General features: G+C 52.4%; 8 protein-coding genes across 8 annotated transcripts; 4 read left to right on the forward strand and 4 right to left on the reverse strand.

Annotated features, from left to right (window-relative positions):
- Nucleotides 1–269: 269 nt before the first annotated feature.
- Nucleotides 270–1,483, forward strand: BO86DRAFT_385895 (mitochondrial 54S ribosomal protein bL12m). The gene is made up of 2 exons (XM_025671213.1): nucleotides 270–578; nucleotides 745–1,483. The coding sequence occupies exons 1-2, from the start codon at nucleotides 363–365 to the stop codon at nucleotides 1,063–1,065; spliced, it is 537 nt and encodes a 178-aa protein (XP_025531499.1). The 5' UTR covers nucleotides 270–362; the 3' UTR covers nucleotides 1,066–1,483.
- On the forward strand, nucleotides 1,449–3,765 carry BO86DRAFT_161576 (uncharacterized protein). The gene is made up of 2 exons (XM_025666418.1): nucleotides 1,449–2,294; nucleotides 2,403–3,765. The coding sequence occupies exons 1-2, from the start codon at nucleotides 1,784–1,786 to the stop codon at nucleotides 3,458–3,460; spliced, it is 1,569 nt and encodes a 522-aa protein (XP_025531500.1). The 5' UTR covers nucleotides 1,449–1,783; the 3' UTR covers nucleotides 3,461–3,765.
- Nucleotides 3,766–4,069: 304 nt separating this feature from the next.
- Nucleotides 4,070–5,578, reverse strand: BO86DRAFT_415881 (velvet factor family protein; the record flags this gene model as incomplete). Its single annotated transcript, XM_025674938.1, has 2 exons — nucleotides 4,070–4,946; nucleotides 5,235–5,578. The coding sequence occupies 2 exons, from the start codon at nucleotides 5,576–5,578 to the stop codon at nucleotides 4,070–4,072; spliced, it is 1,221 nt and encodes a 406-aa protein (XP_025531501.1).
- Nucleotides 5,579–10,225: 4,647 nt separating this feature from the next.
- BO86DRAFT_406776 (uncharacterized protein) lies at nucleotides 10,226–12,345 on the reverse strand. Its single transcript, XM_025674217.1, has one exon. It carries the CDS (start codon nucleotides 12,271–12,273, stop codon nucleotides 10,348–10,350), a length of 1,926 nt encoding a protein of 641 aa, XP_025531502.1. The 5' UTR covers nucleotides 12,274–12,345; the 3' UTR covers nucleotides 10,226–10,347.
- A 276-nt stretch (nucleotides 12,346–12,621) lies between these two features.
- On the forward strand, nucleotides 12,622–13,629 carry BO86DRAFT_303830 (pre-mRNA-splicing factor SYF2; the record flags this gene model as incomplete). Its single annotated transcript, XM_025667590.1, has 3 exons — nucleotides 12,622–12,834; nucleotides 12,899–13,534; nucleotides 13,582–13,629. 3 exons carry the CDS (start codon nucleotides 12,622–12,624, stop codon nucleotides 13,627–13,629), a joined length of 897 nt encoding a protein of 298 aa, XP_025531503.1.
- A 249-nt stretch (nucleotides 13,630–13,878) lies between these two features.
- Nucleotides 13,879–15,444, reverse strand: horA (ubiquinone biosynthesis protein COQ11). The gene is made up of 5 exons (XM_025671214.1): nucleotides 15,271–15,444; nucleotides 15,150–15,204; nucleotides 14,735–15,075; nucleotides 14,196–14,636; nucleotides 13,879–14,147 (listed from the first exon to the last, which is right to left on the reverse strand). Exons 1-4 carry the CDS (start codon nucleotides 15,314–15,316, stop codon nucleotides 14,215–14,217), a joined length of 864 nt encoding a protein of 287 aa, XP_025531504.1. The 5' UTR covers nucleotides 15,317–15,444; the 3' UTR covers nucleotides 13,879–14,147; nucleotides 14,196–14,214.
- Nucleotides 15,445–15,553: 109 nt separating this feature from the next.
- yaf9 (YEATS domain-containing protein YAF9) lies at nucleotides 15,554–16,604 on the forward strand. Its single transcript, XM_025666419.1, has 3 exons — nucleotides 15,554–15,687; nucleotides 15,761–15,785; nucleotides 15,848–16,604. The coding sequence occupies exons 1-3, from the start codon at nucleotides 15,655–15,657 to the stop codon at nucleotides 16,549–16,551; spliced, it is 762 nt and encodes a 253-aa protein (XP_025531505.1). The 5' UTR covers nucleotides 15,554–15,654; the 3' UTR covers nucleotides 16,552–16,604.
- Nucleotides 16,605–17,675: 1,071 nt separating this feature from the next.
- BO86DRAFT_161730 (Zn(II)2Cys6 transcription factor) lies at nucleotides 17,676–19,748 on the reverse strand. The gene has a single exon (XM_025666420.1). The coding sequence runs from the start codon at nucleotides 19,612–19,614 to the stop codon at nucleotides 17,788–17,790; it is 1,827 nt and encodes a 608-aa protein (XP_025531506.1). The 5' UTR covers nucleotides 19,615–19,748; the 3' UTR covers nucleotides 17,676–17,787.
- Nucleotides 19,749–19,794: the final 46 nt, after the last annotated feature.

Raw genomic sequence — 19,794 nt, forward strand, 5'->3', positions numbered from 1 at the left:
ATGAAAAGCCCATGACCCCTATCCATGGGCATCTGTATCATTTGCAGGCTACAGTAACAGTAGTGGTAATGGATCTTTCCAATTCGTACATCCGGAGTCTTTCATCCATTGCTGCGGATTTGTTCTAGAATATACCTAAGAGTTGCTGATATACATAGTAAGTACTTGATTCTCTGTTGACAGAACGCCGACTAGCGGGTGTCGGTATCACGTGACGCGACTGGATTTTCCGGGCCGACACTCGACTTTCTTTTCCCGCAAAGGCACTTTTCGAGCATCCGAGCACATCGAGCAGCTTGAATCCCCCTTGGCCTAGCCACCTTCTGTCGCCCCGTCCAGATCGCCTCCCTCTCACGCCCAGCATGTCCATGTCTACCCAGTTCGCAGCTCGCTGCTGCAGACAGATTGTCCGCCCTACCGCTTCCCTGCGCGTTTCCTCCGCCTCATACCTGTCCAGCAGCCGGAGATGGCAATCCACGGAGTCTGCTGCTCCTGTCAATCCCAAGATCACCCAGATTGTCGATCAGATCAGCCAATTGAACCTGTTGGAGACTGCCGACTTGGTCGCTAGCTTGAAGGTGCGTTTGTTGCTGCTACTCTGGCATGTCGCAGAGTCCGCCCGCCTAGGACTTTGTTTGATACAGGTTCCTATCAATCGAACTGCCGCCGGCCGCGATTGATTGCTCATGTGATCGCGTGAACTCATGGATAGCATTGCTGACGAAAACTTCTCACCTTATATAGTCCCGCCTGAACATCCCCGACCTTCCCGTCGGTGGCTTCGCCATGGCCGCTGCCCCCGCCGCGCCCGCCGCCGCCGAGGAGGAGGAGGCTCCCGTCCAGCAGGAGAAGACTCTGTTCAACCTGAAGCTCGAGTCCATCGACGCCGCCTCCAAGGCCAAGGTCATCAAGGAGATCAAGAACATGCTCGGCCTGTCCCTGGTCGACAGCAAGAAGTTCGTCGAGTCGGCGCCCAAGGTCCTGAAGGAGTCCGTCCCCAAGGAGGAGGCCGAGAAGATCATCGAGACCCTCAAGGCCGTCGGTGCCAAGGTCACCATGGACTAAAGCGGATGGTCATTTTTTTGACGGTCCGGGGGGACTTTCCTTTGTAATGCTACCCCGGTCCATCTGGGTCGCCCGGTGGCTCATCATTCTTGGGATGAATCGACAGACACAAAAAGACCTGGATGGGCCTGGAACGTTGTGATTGGGCTGCATCATCGAGCTGGAGTTTTTATCTCGCACCACCCTTATTTTCTATTTTTGTGTATTGTGTTCTGTTATATCACCCTTTTCTTTATTATCTTTTTTCTCCGTCCCTATATCTCTCTCTCGAGATTCTATTTTCTGATACAAACGGAAAGCGGGAAAAAGGCGGCGAATGTACATTATCATCTGTATCGAATGGACAACTTGGAAACAAGAGGAAAGAAACTGGTTGTTGTTGTTGTCTCTGTCATCCGAGTTTGCCAGCAAATCATCAGGGCTCGTACGTTAGTATTTTTGATGAGACGAGTAGCTGTCAAATCGGTCTTAGTTGAAGCAGTACGACGGTGGAATTGCGCGACAGAGAAAGCAAGACCTCGTTCATCCCGGGAGACATCTAAGTAAAATCAGTCCATTGTATTCTAGCCCCATTGTTATTGTTATTGTTTTTGGCGCGAGTTGTCGAAAAGTGGACGGAGATGCGGAAAGCCCGAACTCCAGATTTCTTCCTCCCCGCCGCCTTTGCGTCAATCCACACCTTCCTTCACTTCTTGTACACCCTCCCTATCCATTCGCCATGTCCCTTCCTGGGTCCTCACGCAGCATCAGACGACAATGCCAAATACGTCTGCATTCGGGCACAAGCCCCGCCCTGAGCTTGCACTATAGCTCCAACCTGCGCCCCCGCCTTGTCCAAGATCACCTCCACCCTCAGCATAATCAGCTACTCGCACCTCGGCCTCCGCCCAGTGCCTGCTTCCATACCACTAGATCCAACAATGACTTGTATCGAACTCCCCGAAAATCCCCTGCGCTACGACGCGCCGCCAACATGAGAGATGCCCGCGTGTCTTCTCCTCCCCGCCCTGCAGACATCGGCCCCGAATCCCACATCACCGGCGACTTCACAGCTCACCAAAAGTGGCTTGCAACAGGCGGCATGGACAATTGGGCGGACGCCGTCCTGAACAGAGACCTCAAGACAGAGATTACGTGGCCAGTTTTCGAGGCCACCGGCCGACACTTGCTAGAGTGTGCTCATGGCGGCCCTCCCACCCTTGCCGCAATCGAAAACAACCCACGCAACTGTACGTGACAATCCTCTTTAATCCTCGCTATCTCAGGCGTGACAAGTCTTGGGGGGGGTCGCGCGTTGCGTCTAAGAAGATTACTAACCATCTTTCGCGAAACATCAGTGACGCCCTTGGAAGTGTTCAAAATCGGCAAGCTCATCCTCCCGCACCACAAACCCTTCCAGCACTGGGTCTCCTCGGCCACCGCGCTGGCCAAAGTCCGGCCGGCGATCTACATTCAAGCGGCCAACTACCTGAAGGAGCTGCGCGCGCAGCACAACAAGAGCCACCAGGCCCCGCCGCGCGATGTGCCGATCCTGCAAGCCGTCGAGGCCCTGGCGACGGGGCCCGTTCCGGACCCGCGCGCGATGCACCTCCACGCGCGGGTCCTCGGCCACCGGCAACAGTACCGCGAGGCGATGGCCCTCCTGGACGAACTGCTCGAGCTCATCTACCCGGCCAAGAAACTCGAGCCGGGCTTCGAGACCGGGCTGTACTTCCCGCCCATCGACTCCTTCTGGGACACCTACCTCTGGGTCCAGGGCATGATGCTGGACCACCGGCACAAGACCAAACACACGCCCGAGGAGATCTACCGCCGCGCGGCCGAGGAGTTCAAACAGCCGGAGTACCTCGTGCGGTACGCGGCTCACCTGCGGGAGCAAGGTCGGTGGGACCAGTATGAGGAGTACATGCACATGGCGGTCATGGCGGGCCACCGCCGGGCCACCCGCCGGCTGGCGTGCTACTACTACCTCATCGCGCAGGGGCGGTACCCCCGGCGAGGGGAATCCGCCGCCGACTTCCGCCCGGTCGACCCCGCGCAGGAGGGCCAAGGCCTGCTGCAGGAGCAGAACCGCTCGTGGTGGACGCGGCTCCGCGACGAAATCTGGTCCGAACACCGCCGGCCGTCGCTGACGCACTATCGCGCCATGGCCCGGGAGTTGTTCGAGCTGGCGGCGGCGTATGGGAGCCCCGAGTCCGTTGTCATCGCCGCGGTCATGGCCCGCGAGGAGGGCCGCCTGGCCGACGGCGAGCAGATGATTCGCACTATGCTTCGCGCCAACCAATTTCAGAGTCCGGAGTGGACGCAGGTCAAGGTGGACGTGCAAAGCCTTCTGGAGAAATGGGGGGATCTGCAGTTCAAGTTTAAGATACCGGAAGAGTACTTCGTCCTCTAGGCGATAAAAGAAAAAGGAAAGTCAACAAAATGAAACTTGGGCTGCCCTTCTGCGGGGTGGTTCGTGACTCGGTATTGGACTCTCTGAAGTGCGGTGTGGGCGGCTTTACTGAAAGCTCGATTTCTTCTCTGTGCACACCTTAATGACTGTGATACCCAAGCATAGACTAAGAACGTCGTTCCAATACAAGAGAGATCGCGGAGCAGTGGGGGGGGAATCCGTCCGAGTAGGCCTGGTGTAATCTTGAAGGCGCAGTAGATAATGTGACTGCGACTGACGCGCTTAGGTGGAATATTCATGGGCTACCAGGATCGGAAAGTATGACAAAGCCCCGAAATTGAAGAGAGACTTAATTATCAGCCGTAACGCCACCCCTGTGCTCGTCGTAGCGCGACGGCTTGCCTAGGTTCGCTCTCTGCGTGCCGTCACTCCTCCCACCAGAATCATTCATCATATAATAGAAAATCAAGGAACATCGAAAGAAAGATAAACACCGAACATGATCTGGGGGTGGAGAGAACCGAAAGTTCTCCTTTGCCAATACAACGCGGTCAACCCTTGTCATAATTCCCCCCAGCTGCCGAAAGAGGCTTTGGAGCGTTCTACGTATCACCTCCTTCGACCCTTCCCTTTCCCTTTCCCCCGCGTCTTCAATTCCACGAACCCAAGCTCCTTCAGTCCTTCCGTCAAAAGGGACGAATCCCTCATTCCAGGAAAGTCCTTGGCCGGAAATACGCGGAAGGGATTCGTCCAAGCCTCGGCAAGGATGGGCATTGACTTGCCAGTGTCCTCCACGTGACCCCAGTTCATCAGACGAAATTGGAGGCGGTACAGTCCAGCTGTACGGACAGAAAGGTCGGAGAATATATAGAACGTAGCAGGTTGTCCCTGTCCCGAGGTGTGTGGGGTGTCGTGGTAAGGGTTCGGTAGCACGTATTCGCCTATTTCGTAGTAGGGCGAGGATGGATGGGCTGGCGCGGTGCTGGGGTCCGGGTCTTCATCGACATAAAAAGGTGACACGAAAGCTTTTCCGGATAGCAAAGGAGTCGACTGTCCCTGGCTCAATTCATCCGCTCTACCCGTACCGTCGGCGTTCATGTCTGATTGGGAAAATCCGGGCTCGGGAATGAGGAAACAGCCCACAGTGAATCGCGGATCTTGAAGGATATTATTGTCGTCAGCGGATCTTGGATCGAAGTCCCTCAGAAGCATTTGGATGATGGGAGGTGGGTCGATAGGCCGTCGGTCTCTGTCACCCGCGCCACAAGCTCGCGCAGCCAAAGGCTGCTGTCTGATGTAAAGGTGATATCGTGAGGTTGAGGACGGTCGCCGCGGGGGAGGGGACGGCGTAGGCGAATGATGAAGCAGTCTTTCAAATCCAGAAGGCATACTCGTCGTACTCTGCCTTTGGGGCTGTTGTATCTGACGCTTTTGAGCGGCCATGCTGGCGGAAGACCCCCCCGTACAATCATAACAGTGACCAGGACTTGGACCAGCCGTGGAGAGTTCGCTGTTTCTGCCAGCAGGAATTAGTGGCTTGACCGGAAGAAAGCACATGGCACTTCTCATCGCAACTATGAAGGAAAGACGGGCGGGGAAAGTACAGTGAGGGTAACCTGCATGCGCATGCTCAAAATGAGAATGTGAACAGGAAATATGTGTGCATGAGCCAGTCAAGAGATAACAGAACCATGATCACGCTTCTGAGCTCGAATGAGCCAAGGCCAACAAAAGAAGGGAATGGAAAACTAAGAGGTAGGAAAATGAGGCATACTCCACGTTTCTCAACACATTGGACCGTTGAGCCCCAAAGTGAGCTGGACTACCAGTATTATATGGAGGAAGCGAAGGAACATCATGCTTTTGATTAGCGACACTATCCCAGAGTCTCTCCTGATAGGGCGATCTAGAGTTGAAGGCGGTAGATGCGACAGTGGGATCATAAGTCTGACTGGCTGGGCCAGGAAATAAGAAGCGCGGAAGCTCGTCCGTGGGATGAGAATGACTCGGAGATCCTGTTAGCGCCTGATGGTCGTCGCCAGCGGCTTGGGCCCGCCCATCAGAATATTGCCCGCTGGATGTGGCATGTCTCCATTGATGTAGCGGCGTCCTCGACATCTAGACAATTGGCGCTCGGAAGTATTCCTTCCGTTGATTCTTGTTTCTGGTTATCTCCTTGGGGATTCTCTTCTGTGACTTTTCCTGTCGGTGGGTCTTGTTTTCTATCGGTAAGTGCTAAGAGCTGATCCCACAGGTCGTTTTCTGCAGAGTGAACATCCATATATAGGATCATGAATTGATGGGTCGAACCGAAAGCTCAATAAGATTAAGGCGCACTGGGTGATGCCCAAAAAAGGGAGACAAACAAGAAGGGGATGGCACTTGACTGGATTGAAATGATAGCGCGCGGCGGCATAATAATATCTTCCAGACGGAAAGTAGCTTCGCAGAAATAAGGTAGGGATGTAGAAACACGGCGTTTGGGGGGGGGCTTTTAGGGGAGATTCAAGGGTCCAAAGAACATGGTCCGCCGTTGGTGGACGTTCCTACGAGGAGAACTGGTAGAGTAACAGTCATCTATTAGTTCGTCCTGACGAATGCCAGAAAATTTCCCACAAAGCGATTGTCTGGGAAGGGGTATAGAGTGGGAGGGGAAATAAGTAGGGAAAATCAGAAAAGAAAAGAGTTCCACCAACCTCCATCCAACCAGCTCATAGCACCGCTTGTGCGGCTGCAGGTAGTGACGATGGAGGTGCTGAGATTTGCAGTCAATCCGCTGCTTATAAGGCGTTTTGGCTTGTCTGATGACGCAACGGATTCAGCGACGATAGGAAATGTAGACTAACCCTAAATTAAGCAGTAATCTGCAAATTTGAATCCATTCCATATGTGACCGTGAAAAATAAGATGGAAAAAGAAAAGAAAAGAAAAGAAACAGATCCGGGGAAATTGGCAGGCTGGGTAATACTTGTGAGAGAGCCTGTGCGTGCCCACTGCGTATGTGTGTGGCATTGCGCGAAAATCAAGACTTGCAGCAACACTGCGTCCCTGACAGGATCCAGCATGGTCTATTCCCGGATCCTGGGATTTCTATCGAACATTTGGTATCCAGTCGTTCGAATACAGCCCTGAAGAGGATGGTACTGAGACAGTCTCCGTTGGTAGTGTGACAACACATTATTGGTGTCTGGTACTAACCGAGCGAGTCCGGCAAGAGCCCGAGGGAGGTCTTGGTCATCAACAAACGAACACAAGGAGCAGCTGCTTATATGATGCCCCCCGAGGGTGTTCGCTGTAGAGGAAAGAACAATGAGCACTGGTATAGTATGGATGCAGACATGGATATCGGTTCCAAGTGTCCCAGAATTGGTAGATAGAAGGGCAGCTTGACAAGGTAGATTAGCCATCAAAAAGTACTGAGAAGTAAGCTACTCCGACGAGCCGCCTGATGCTGAATCAGTTGAGGGGTCAATCATCTCAAAACCCTGGCTTCTTTGTATACACCCCCTCGTGAAACCAGGAGACTGCTTTTTGCTTTGCTGCGCCACTGTTTGAAAAGACGCAGCACCGAAGGGAATTGTGTAAAGATGAGAACACGACGTAGCGAAGGGTCGGTAGTTGCAGATCGTACCGCATGATGCAGAAGCAGCACATATTGTCATTAGAACCGCTGATTGGTCCATGTGTATAATTGTCAATTCAAAATAATTAGTGATACGCCAGATACCCGCGGGCTTCCATGATCGCTTTTAACAGCGACTGGTTCTGTTGCAGATTGAGAAGCTACCAGGGATTCATGTGAGCCAGAAATATAGGAGGCCACCGTATTGATGGTCTGGCATTGGTATTTCCCAATACAGAAGTCGCCTGCAGCATCCTGAACTTGAAGGGACAAGAAAATGACGTTGTAGGATTTGGAGAGCACCCACTAGAAAGCTGTTTGGTGGAGTCGAAGAGTTTCACTGTATCCGAGCTGCCGGTCCCATACGGAACTCTGTCCCGAGACAAGAACCCGCAGGCGCATACAGTCGCTCGCAGCAGAATAAATATTAGGAGATCAACTCTGACCGCAAATTCCCAAATCTTGCCATCCTGTCATGCAGTGTCGAATGCCTCTGCAAATGCATCACCTTCGAGATACGGGCCCCCTCTAGCTCCGAGGTGTGTTTGGATTACAAACTCGCTGCCAAGTCTCTTGCTGTGACTCATCATCTTACGTCGAAGCAGAAGCATGTCGCAGCTGAAGAAGACCGTAAAAACCCAACACTAGTGACAGTTGTGGGGAAATGAATAGCCGTCGCTCCAGCCGCTGCTGATGGTGGCGTGCTGTGGCTATTGGATCATTGCACGGGCCACTACGGTAGGCCAAAGTGCTGGGAATCCATAGTTAGACTAAGCGTAGCCGGAATAGACTATCCTCGACAGGGCTCGAAGTCAATGTCACAAAGTCGTTGCCAAACAAGAAAGTTGAGAAAAGCGGTTTTGTCAGGCGACTGGAGATTGCAGGCCCGTGCCGTTTCTCTTCGATAGTGCTTAAGATGAAAAACCCCTAACACGGGGTACATTCGCTTGAGTGATGCGTGTGTGGCCTCTGGACTGGCGAGGTAAGCTTTTCATCCTTGCAATGCGGTATAGGATCCCTTGAATGGCCACCGCCCCAGACTGTTTCATATTTGCTGACTGGTATAGCGTAGTTAGTGCTCTGACCCACATTCAAGGTCCAGAGCGAAAGTTTCTTTAACCGACAAAGGAGGTGGTGTGTTTAGTGCATTAGCATCGTAGCGAGTGTTCGCCTTTTGCGACTTGGCGAACAGGGCTACTGCATGTGAGTGGTTGCCTTACCGACAAGAACAAATGATGTATCTTGACGGTTGAATGGCTTCCCTGGGTTCTGTGGGATTGGCTGTATGCTGGCGGATTCAGCACCAGCCAGAGAATGGCGTTTCTCCCTGTGATCCATGCAGTATCCTGAAGTTCCTGGAATTTATGTGTACTTAGTACCCACTCTTGGGTTTGCGCTCGGGTGGCTGTTGGTCTGGACCTCTGGCTCCGGAGGCTACCATACTGCAGCCGTTAGCAGGACAATAACTACATTGACGGCCCTGCTTGTGCACACGACCAACCTTCAATGCCGCATGCCCTGTTTTTCAAGGTTCTGGTGCCGCTCCACGCTCGAATCCCGTTCTCTCATGTCTTGCGGCCGCAGCCCTGCGTTGGCATTGAAGTAGCGAGGCGATCGGTCAGTCGCTGACTCGACCGAGGCAGCTGGATTTCACTTAGCGCTGCGTGTAGGCAGCCCCGAGCCATCAGCCTCGAGCAGGCAACTGAAAAATTTTCAAGTTCGCAATACGAGATCCTCAGAGGCGACCGCACCCAAAGAGAATCAAAGCGACGGAGTACGGAGTAGTCATTCCGGAAAATGTCGAGCTTAAACCAGCAAAAATATAGTGGAGCGCTCAAACCGGAGATCTGAGTATAACCTCCTTAGACTGGTTCACACGACGCCAAGGTGGAGTGGGAATGTATCGCGCAGACTTGGAATCAATCGCTGATGAGTCCCAAAGAGTTGTCCACTAAAGAGGAGCATCGAAGGGGAAGATCTGGAGGTGGAGGAGGAGGAGGAGGTAGGGGGAGGAACTTGGAAAGAAGGAAGGGGGTGAATCAAGTGACCGGCACCCCATCACAACACAAGCAATTTGACCCCGTCCATTGCACCTCCGCCATAAAGCATCCCACGGTTTCAGGCGTCGCCATACCTAAGAGTCTGGCTGTACTTTCGACCACATAAAGCTATGGGCCCGGTGTGAAGTGTGAAAGGGAAGCAGGGAAGGCTCAGACTCCGGTTGGGGTGTTCCGATATGCAACGGCGGTTGGATTACACCGGAACCAGACTTTCGTCGACCAGACAACAGTTACTTACCTTGAACTCCCATTCACCTTACGTCGGGCTCTTCGGTTCAGCCTGTTCGGTCATAAATGCCTCCAGCATGATGGCTGTGATATTGAGCATGGAGCTCGGCACCAAGGCACACTTTACAGCCCAAAAAAACCCAACATTCGGTTATAATAACTCCTCGGAGATGCACTTCATGGATAACGAAACAAAGAAAAAGCTGAAATGGGGCCAGGTGCCAATCAGACCTATCGGCCAAAAAAAGGCAGAGAGAGAAAAAAAAAAATGGAAAAAAGCAAATCAGCAACTATTCTGACTGCATGACGCTATTACCTCCGATCCCTCTTGGATGCTGATCCTCGAGCTTATGGCAGTCCTACGAATCTTCATGCAATCAGATTACTCGCTCAGATGAAGGAAGAACTAGTGCATTGGGCGTAAGGGAGCAGGGATAACCTGGCGTCCAGACTGACAAGCATCGTTGTGCCTGTACCTCTGTGGCACTCACCAAGTCATAGGATCCCAGTCTTCTCGAATCTGGCATTGGCTTCCAGGCAAAGGCAAGTTCGTCCCGCGTTAACTCAAGACTGCTATTTACTTCGTGATTGCGAGAGCATACCGACCTATGTCTCTAGTATATATGTGCTATATCGTCTGTTTTCATCAACCATCCGCGGAGAAAGCATTGCAGTCACTGGAGATATTCTACTTGAGGTGCTTGAAGCAAGGTACATGCCAGGCTGATTGTCACACATCTACGAGTCTACATCGTAGATAATACTCCGTTCCTCGATTAAAGAATTGGCTACATGGTGCCATCTCAGCCGAATAAGGGTATATCAAGTAAGAAGCGTATTGACAATGCTCTACTTCCGGTTGTCGCATACAGATACTGTATTTTACAGGCAGGCTAAGAACGGGTCGTGGCTGCATGCCTCGAGTCACAAGACCTCTGCGTACAAATGAAGCCCAGAGATGATAATGACAACCTCCCTCATGGTAACAAGTCCGGGCTTGGATCCACATCAACATAATATCTCGTCGCACCGCTACCGATTGGAGTGACACGATTGCTGGAGCAGTGTGTCGGTCGGTCATTAAGAGCGTTAACACTCACGATGGACCTTAGACCGAACCGCAGATTCGGAGGTCCTGCTTCTATGCGATGTTGGCTTGTGCCATGGACATGCCCAATAAAGACTGCAATCGGCTGCCCATGAAAGCGATCCCATGCAAAAATGTGTCCCGTCTGCTCCCATTTAGTGGCATCTTGCGAGTTTCGCTCTTGAGACTTCTTTGGCCTTGCGACTAAGTATCCAAGCTGCATCAAATGTAGTGATCGCTTGCCGGCAAAACATTGACCGCTAGCATCTGGGCTAACGCGAAGTAAACCTAGTGTAGAGGGTGTCCAAGGCTTGGAAAAGTCGGTCCCAATGGGCGATAGAGAACCTGTAAATTCAAGTGGGGCATGCTGGGGACACCAAGCATACTCCATATTTGTATCTGCATCAGGGATGGCCAGACTAGACACCAGGCTACCTTCATGTTCATTGAGCGAATCGGCAATCTGACCAAGGTCAGCTATCGATTTTGAGCATCCAAAGCAATGAATTTGCGTAAGAAGCCGCTCAATGCTACCATAGCCAGTGCTATCCCCATCCATGGTCAAGAATGGCTTTTCACTAGCGACCGTGAGGGGTTCAGAAGCACTTGAATGGAGTAGCATGTTAGATTGCCAGCGGATGCCCAGCCGATCCTCCATATCTGTGAGAAGCCGATTCAGAATTTCAGTATGTTCTTCCTCGCCAACTAGGGAAGCTTGAAGTTCATCATCGGAGAAAGCGTAGCAAAGTGACTTGGCCCTCCAAAGGAACGGTAAAGTACTATTGGCGCGCTCTGATATTTGTTTCAAGAATGTAATGGCCTGTTGCGTATCCCCAGCGTCAATCAAGGCCTCCACGCACGTATAGGCAGCTTGAAATTGATTCTCGTGCGACTCAGGAGTCAGATTCTCTATGATTCTAGCCCATAGAGTATCCTGTAGTGCCTTGCTGTTCATTTTGACGAGCAAGGTGAAATAAGAGCCAGACCATGAGCTCCGATGGTCAGGCCCTGCCCAATATAATATATCATGCAAGCGGTTACTGCTCGGTTGGGCATCTCCAGTCACTAGGCTAATCATTGCACTTATGTCCTGGGTTCCCTCGCAGAATTCAAGATACTTGAAGGCATCAAGGAGAGCGTGGACTAGAAGTCTGCTCTCGTTCGGACCCAAGCGTTGCGAACCGCAGGCTAGATAGCCTTCCAAGTAGCGCTTGAGAGCCGGAAATGAAAATGCGAGTGCTGCATAGTACATGCCTAGTACATAGAGACGCTGCGAGCAATGCCCATCTATCCTCTCTACACGCGTAATAATCCCATGGATAGCAGAGAGAACTTCTCGAAATTGGTTGTGTTGTTCACAGAGTGCTAACGCTTTCGATAGAGGGGCGCATTGCCGAGACTGCAAAAGTCTGCATCCTTCCTTGTTTATCACATTACTCTCAATGAAGACTTGCAGGTCAGGAAGACTTCTTATTTGTCTGGTATCAAGGTGCGAGGCCTTAGGAGCGTGTCTTTTTGGGTCTGGCCAAAGAGTGGCCAAAAGTGGCGAAGGCAGGGAGTCTGCTGGCCACTTACTCCGAATGCTTTGCAATAGATTTGATTCCAAGATTGGATCAATTACATGATGCTCAGGCCGTTTCAGCGTAGCAGTCAGGGCGAACCGAAGTGTTTGGGACGGGGTGGCCTCGGGATATGAAGACCTCTGCTTGTCGCTTAGGTCAACATGGCGACGGAGCGTTATGTGGCGTGGTACTGATCTCTGGTCCAGTCTGCGCCCAGATACAAGCAGGTGACTATGAGTTCGTGGGTTCGGCATGGAGCTATAATAAAATGGTTGAGCTCAGAGGTCGATCAATCGGAGTTTACTGTATGACATGCTACCGAGAATGTGTGGAGTGGGCGGGCGGGCGGGTCGGGGGAGGAGATAAGGATAATCAGACAATCAGGGGAAAGTCAAAAGGCGGTCGGAAGGGCGGCGAGTCGTGCAAATCCGAGCCAGAGTTGACCTCAGCCTCAACCTTGATTTCTTTCATCATCCATGCTGGGAACACGAACCCCAGCCTTGACTTCTTTCATTACCTAGCGCTCTATCATCACGTTGCTTTGAAACCCATCTCCGAGTTCTAACATCATTTCAACCTAATCCTGTGCAGACTTCGGCAAAATGCCCACCGAACACAACATCGAGCAGCCTGCGGCAAGCAATCCTGACTCTGAGCAGGAGCAGCCAGCCGAACAGCCAGGCGATACCTCCCAGGAGTCTACTGCTAGTGATGCCGTAGAGGATGTCTCGAAGACAGTAGATAAGACAGAGGATGATGCTGCTTCCAAGGCCCGCCTGCGCAAAGAGAGATTCAAGGCTCTTCAGGCTCGCGCAGTAAGCACTCCACAAATTCATCTTGTCTAAAATGCGCGTTTTTACTGACACTTTTCCCCTCCAGAAAACGGCTACAGAGCGCAACCTGAAGGAGACCGCCGCCGAAACACAACGTCTAGCGACCGACCCAGCATTACTTTCATCGATCTCGCGCAAGCACGCCTTCGCATCGCACAACCTGCTAAAGGCTGATACAGAGGCTGCGGGCGAGGATTTTGAGCGCAAGCGCGCTTGGGACTGGACTGTGGATGAGTCGGAAAAATGGGACAAGCGGATGGAAAAGAAACAACGCCATCGCGATGACGTTGCCTTCCAGGACTATACGCAAGATGCGCGCAAAGTTTACAAGAGACAGCTGCGCGAATTACAACCTGACTTGGAGGGTTATGAACGTGATAAGATGGCGGCCATCGAAAAAGCCGCCGCCAACGGGGATCTCGAAATCGTGGAAACCAACGACGGCGAAATGATCGCTGTCGATAAGAACGGCACCTTCTATTCCACGGCAGATACTGTCGGGTTCACGGAAAACAAGCCTGATCGGGCAGCTGTCGATAAGCTAGTCGCGGACTTGAGAAAGGCTGAGGAGGTTCGACTCAAGAAGCGAAGAGACCGCCGCGGAGATGATGATGGTGACGTCACCTACATCAATGAGAAGAACAAACAGTTCAACCAGAAACTGGCTCGCTTCTATAACAAGGTATGTACCGTTAATTTCTTCTGGTATCAAGTCTAATCGTGTAACAGTATACAACCGAGATTCGTGACAGCTTCGAACGTGGAACTATGATCTGAACGGATCCAATCATTTTACCCACCAGCGGCCACATCCACGGAATATTCCAACATTGGTTGATATCTGAGTGGCTCTGCACGTCCCGGTCGTTACATGCGGTCTCCCTTGCTGGGGGTCATATTTCAGAGCAATGCGATCAAGCTCGAAATAGCCCAGTCGCCTTATAGCCAAGCGCTGACCCATTGAGCTTAAAACTACGATGCTAGTCTCGTTGAGCTCCATTTGCAGAGAGCAAGGACGCGCTTTGTTTCTGAGGTTGACAGAAATCGTAGGGGAAAGATTTCGTCTAGGGGTATCGATTGGTAGCCTTCCCTGTACAAATACACTATACCAGCAGCACTTCATTGCTTCCACTCCACCTTGAAGCAGTGTCGCTCTGCAATCCTTCCAAGAGCTGCCTCATGCTTGAATAACCAAACTCGTCTCGAATACAGCCAACAGTCAGCGATTCAAGCAGTGGTCGGTCCACCCCTCAACATTGTGAAGGGCTTGTTGCACACCGGGGCTCTTTATCATTCTGTGACATTCTTAGCATCGAGTTATAGAAACCTAAATTTAGCCATACCGTGTGATTAAACCAATGCTCAAAGCATGCTTTTTCTCCAGGCCTTCGTGGCTAGGGCTTCGATCTTTTGTACCCCCAATGCTCCGCGAACAGACTCATCTTCGAGGGCCTCTGCCACAGCTTCCCCTACGTCGTCCACCTTGAGTGGCTTAGTTACCATCGAGCCAAGAAAATCAAGCTTGTTCCCCAGCAGAGCATTGACCTGGGATCCGACAAAGCCACCGAGCGCAATCGGCAGGGTGAACTTTCTACTCTCATCGTACATAAAGGGTGCCTGCACGAACACATTCCGAAGTTCCGGTAGCTGCGCTGCTATGATCGACTCCGCTTCTCTCTTGGTTGTGATGTACCGACTGGGAAGGACCGGCGCTCCCGACGCAGCAGAAATGTAGACAAAGGTAGGAACCCGCTCGTGGTGTGTCTCCTGGGCGAGCGCGATAGCTAAACATCATGACCCCAACCGTCAGCATGCAGGCCAAGATTATCCTCTCTTTTTAATGAGGACCCAAAACCCCTCATCCGGAGCACTGCGTACTCACCGGAATCTCTGTTCATCAGCTCGTATGTAAACTGCCCGCTGCGGTCCCGGACCTCAAGCGGCTCGCCCTCTCGTCTCCCCCGGAGATCCTGACTGCCAGGCCTCGAGGCGCTGAAGGCCCTTTGTAGGCCACTGAGAATCGGCTCCCTGCCCTGCACGACTCCTTTGTAATCCGCCTCGAGGAGAATGCCCATACTGTGGACCACGGCCGTGGCGCCATTCAGGAAAGCCTTGTATGTCTCGGGTTTGAGGATATCGGCCTTGGCCCATTCGACGGAGCTCGCCCAGCTCGGGCGACTGACCGAGTCTGTGACGGCATCCCACCGCGGTTCGCCCGAGCGACTATGCCGTGGCGATCAGCAAGATTGCGCGAGATTAAACCAACAATTTATCCGACCATCAATGGAATCGTATACCTAAGTGACGTGACCGACCAGCCCCTAGCGACGGCAGACTTGCAGATTCTCGAACCTGTCGGAGGGGAGAGATTTCGTCAGTCGATTTCTTGCGCACGCGCGCCGTGCGAAGTATACTTACCCAAGAAACCATTACCACCCGCGACAACGACCCGTTTAGCAGCCATCTTGCTGATTATATGATTTTATCCCACAGTAAGTGCGTGAGGTATGGTGTAGATAGAAGGATAAGAAGAGCAACGAGTGAATTTCAAGGTAACATGGTCGAATGGGAGTATTCGAAAAAGAGAGCTTGATCGCCGGAGCCAGAAGAATAGCTGCGGAGCTTCCGAGGAATTCCTTATCGTATCACCACCCACCGCTGTCACGTGCCGCTGCGGCGAAAGTCGTCGCGACAGGAACATGGTCACTTTGCATCCTACGTGCATCCATCATCGCAATTCAATTCCAACACATTTGTCCTCCGTTACAACTACGATTGCAAAGGAACGTTTCAGGCTCAAGCATGCCTTCTGCAACGGGTACAAAGCGCGTGAGGGTGAGCGTTCATTCTATCCCGTATATGCATCAGAGGAAGGCAGGACCAGGCCGCTGACAAGAAGAATCTCAAGGGTGTCTCTGTGTTTCGCCCTTTTGGTACGCCAGCATAAGCCTACTCTCATCCCTTGCTATGCTGTACTAACGCTCGATGATCCCAGTCTTCGGCAGCGAAGCCCAACCGTTCGATCCCGCGAAGAAACCTCCCCACGTGCCCGCCGACCACACCCACCAATGGCGCGTCTTCGTCAAAGGCGTCAACGGCGAAGACATCTCCTACTGGCTGAAGAAGGTCCAGTTCAAGCTGCACGAGACGTACGCGCAGAATGTCCGGACCATCGAACAGCCCCCCTTCGAGGTCACGGAGACCGGGTGGGGTGAATTCGAGATCCAGATCAAGCTCTACTTCGTGCCGGAATCCAACGAGAAACCCCAGACGCTGTGGCACAGCCTGAAGCTGCACCCATACGGCGACGATGCGGAGGGCAAGAAGGAACGCCGGGAGATGGTGACGAGTCAGAACTACGAGGAGGTGGTCTTCAACGAGCCGGTGGAGCAGTTCTACGAGCTCCTGACCGGAGGCCCCGCGACGGCCACGCAGCCGCAGAAGGGGAAGGGTGGGAAGAACACCAAGCAAACCCAGCAGCAGAAGAACGGCCGGACGGCGGAGATCCCGCTCAACAAGACCCCGGGCAACGAATACAGCAAAGCGGGCGAGGCCAGTGAGATGGACCGCCTGGCGGAGGCCAACAAGACGGTCGAACAGATGATCAAGCAGGAGAAGGAGAGGCTCATCGAGCGCGAGAAGCGACTCGCCGAGTTACGCGCGAGCGAGGGCGTCCCAGCCATTACCAAGAAACGCTAATAGGGGTCTCGGAAGTAAGGTCCTCGTGGCATCATGTCCCGTGAATCGCGTTTGACTATCGGCCAAGTGCCGGCTTCCTCATTATCCAGCCCCCCGAGCACATGACTAGCATCCAGGACTGTCACCACAAAATACAAGTTCTCTCCCGCATACGCCAGATGCAGAAGGCAGCAGGTGCCGCGCTAAGTGAACGACCAGGTTCAAGCTCCACTCTGCTATGGGAAAATCAAAGAATACCCTCAACGAAGACTCGGTTTGCGCTATGTCTATCTGACGCCTCCGAGAGACAGATGTTCCTGTTAGGCCTGCGTGCATCCTCGCAGCCCAACGATAGGTACCGAGTAACTCTTCCGCTCACGTCCGCATTGTCACCGTGGACTCATCTGCCAGAAACCGGACAACGCAGTCCAAGTCTGGCATTGAATGCCCGGGGGTAATCAACCTTGCTTCCTGGTATCACCCTAGTGCTAAGCAGCGTATAGAGGCGCTTGAGATGCCAGCCCTTAGCTTTTTTGTGAGACAATCAAAGATATCATCTTATTTCCGCAAGAAGAACGATAGTGGAATACTCATCAAACTGTCTGTTTCCTTATAGCCTGTTCACCAGAAATTTACCTGCACCAACATAAAAATAGCTCGCGGTGTTCCACGCGCTCACCCTCTTCCCATCCAGGTCAAGCTGTGAATTCTCATTGACGAGAATTCACTGCGGCCCTAGTCATTGTAGAAACCACGTTTGAGATTCACGAGCTATTAGCTGATTTGATCGAGGCAGCATCGAGCCTTCTCCATTGTCTGAGGGGCCGTTAACGCAATTCCTTCCCAAGGCAGGCCACTCTCCTCTTGCCACGATGACTGCTCTCGCAAAACAAAGGAACGCGATTGATGCTTTACACCGCCAGTTCTGATTGTCTTTTCCGTGGGCCGAAGAACACATCAGATTCCTAGATTGAAAGGACCTTGCCCGCCATCCCATGTTCTCACCTACATTCAATGCTGTCTTGTCCATCATAAGTTGATGAATGGAAGAGTATTCTCTATCAAGAGTATCGACAGTGGGATCATTCAAGACGATGGAGTGGACGACAGTAGAGCTGATAATATCATTTGTATGGAGGGACAGCCACGATATTTGACCACCTTGGCAGCGAATACGGCGAAGTCAGTGGGGTTCACTTGGTCCTTAATCTGCTCACAAAGACTCAAGTGTTGCTTGATGGGGATTCAAGCTGCAGCTTATGTGAAATCGAGGTCGGGCATCGTGTGCAAGAGCAGTGGTTCGCTGCAAGTGGGATCAATATAAGCCGAAAGAAGCCCAGGTGAGAAGAGGCCTTGAACATCCGCGTCTGCGGAGCGCAAGGCACCCGGAATCCCAGGGGCCACGATCCATGCACTACTGTCGATAGTCGAAGAATTGCTCGAAGCATCATTGCGGGAGGCTGGCGGTGCACTGCCACTGGCTTGCGGATAGCGAGACTCGATCCACGCCGTAAAGGTTTCCGACGCGGCGTTTCTGAGATAATGGTGAGCCCTGTTCGCTACTGACCACTTGTTTTTCAACGTCTTCAAACAGCCAAGAACGAGGATTATGCGGTTGCAGTGATGGTCCGAACACTCCGGCGGATGGATTCGACTGGTAGCAAGCTGCACCATGCCGCATAGCACAAGTCCAAACACGACAAACGGACTATACCTCTGAACACTTGGTCGCACAGACAGCAGATTCGACAGTTGCTTAGAGGCTTCTGTGGCTTTGATGTCGTGGACATGCCGGGTAAACGATGGCGAGAGACGAGATGGAATTACTGGACTGATGGGAACCCCTGTGTCTGGCAGAGCAGGTCGCAGATTGCTTCTCGGGAGATGCAGAAGCATGGCGGCATAATGAATTGTTGTATGTGCTTGAAAAAGCATTTCATCAATGCTGCCGTACATATCCACAATGTCCACTTTGGTTGATGGGAGGTGGTTTGTCCAGCTGACAAGCGCATTTTCCACAGCTTGCAGATGGTCCCTGTGTGTCTCGGGTAAACTGTTAAGCACGATGACACGAGCCAGAATGCACACTGCTTCGATACGATAACTGAAAGATGAATAGCGAGACTGGTCAGCCTCGCCATCGTCATCATCGTCAGCAGTGAAAATCCGTTTGTTGAATCCAGCAAGGGTTGGCGGGGGTGGGATGTTCGAATGGTTGGCATAGGCCGATTCTTCACAAGGCAGGGCAACGTCATATGGAACACTGCTGCATCGCAGGACGACCTTTTTCTGCAAAGCAGCCATATAGACGTCCACGGTGAAGAGCTCCCACCACGTCCTGCGCAGACTTTCTGCTTCAACGTCTCTTTCGTCGCATGATGTTGTCGCAAAGTCTCGTCGGTACATGCCCAGCTCCAAAGCGATGTCAACCGCAGTAGAGAACATGGTCTGGGCTTGCGGGCATTCTTCGCGGGCGCATAGCAGTATTGAGTAAAGGAGAAGGGCCTGAACCTTGCACGGAGTCCTCTCGCCGCTAGCGCTCAATTCAGCCAGTGTTGATTCAGATAGCGACGCACTCGATTGCGGCAAGAAATGGCTTCCTATCAGGACAACCACTTCGTGCAAATACTTCGGATATTTGCGCTCCTCATAAAGAGGAGCGGGGACCAAGATTGGGTGCGCAGAGTGAAAGTTCTCGTAATACAGGCGAACCAGCCGGGCGTCGGACTCAGTTGGGTCTTGAATACCCTCTGCTAGTTGGATCGGAAGTTCTTGCTGCCCCGAGGAGGAAGGCGATACCTCTGTCATATTGACACTAGAAGCATGGTGGGGGATGATCGTGCTTGGTGTAGCTAGATGCGAAGTCATTGGCTGCTGCTGTAGAAGACGAGGATAGCTGGGAGTTGTAGCTAGGGGCTGTTGTTGAGTCGCATCCCGAGTCTTCCGCCTTCCTCCCCGCCGTGAGGGTAAATACAGACAGTTGAATCGATTCTCAAGACAGCGGGAGCATGACGGTGTCTTTGCGTCGCATTTGAGGTGTTGCTTGCGACATTCCGTGCAGGCAAGTGGTGCTGGGCGGACCATGTTGAGATCCGCAAGGTGAGCAGTGACCTTACACAGAATCTTGTGCTCGGAGGCCACTGCATTTAAAGTAAACACAGGCGCCTACAGTATAGTCAGAGGCCCAGTGCATTTTCGGTGAATTGAAGGAAGCGAGGCGCATTTTAAGACAGTAATGCAAAGGCCGATGCTGAGCGGCGATTG

Source organism: Aspergillus japonicus (genome assembly GCF_003184785.1).
Source record: "Aspergillus japonicus CBS 114.51 unplaced genomic scaffold BO86scaffold_5, whole genome shotgun sequence".
NCBI lineage: Eukaryota > Fungi > Ascomycota > Eurotiomycetes > Eurotiales > Aspergillaceae > Aspergillus > Aspergillus japonicus.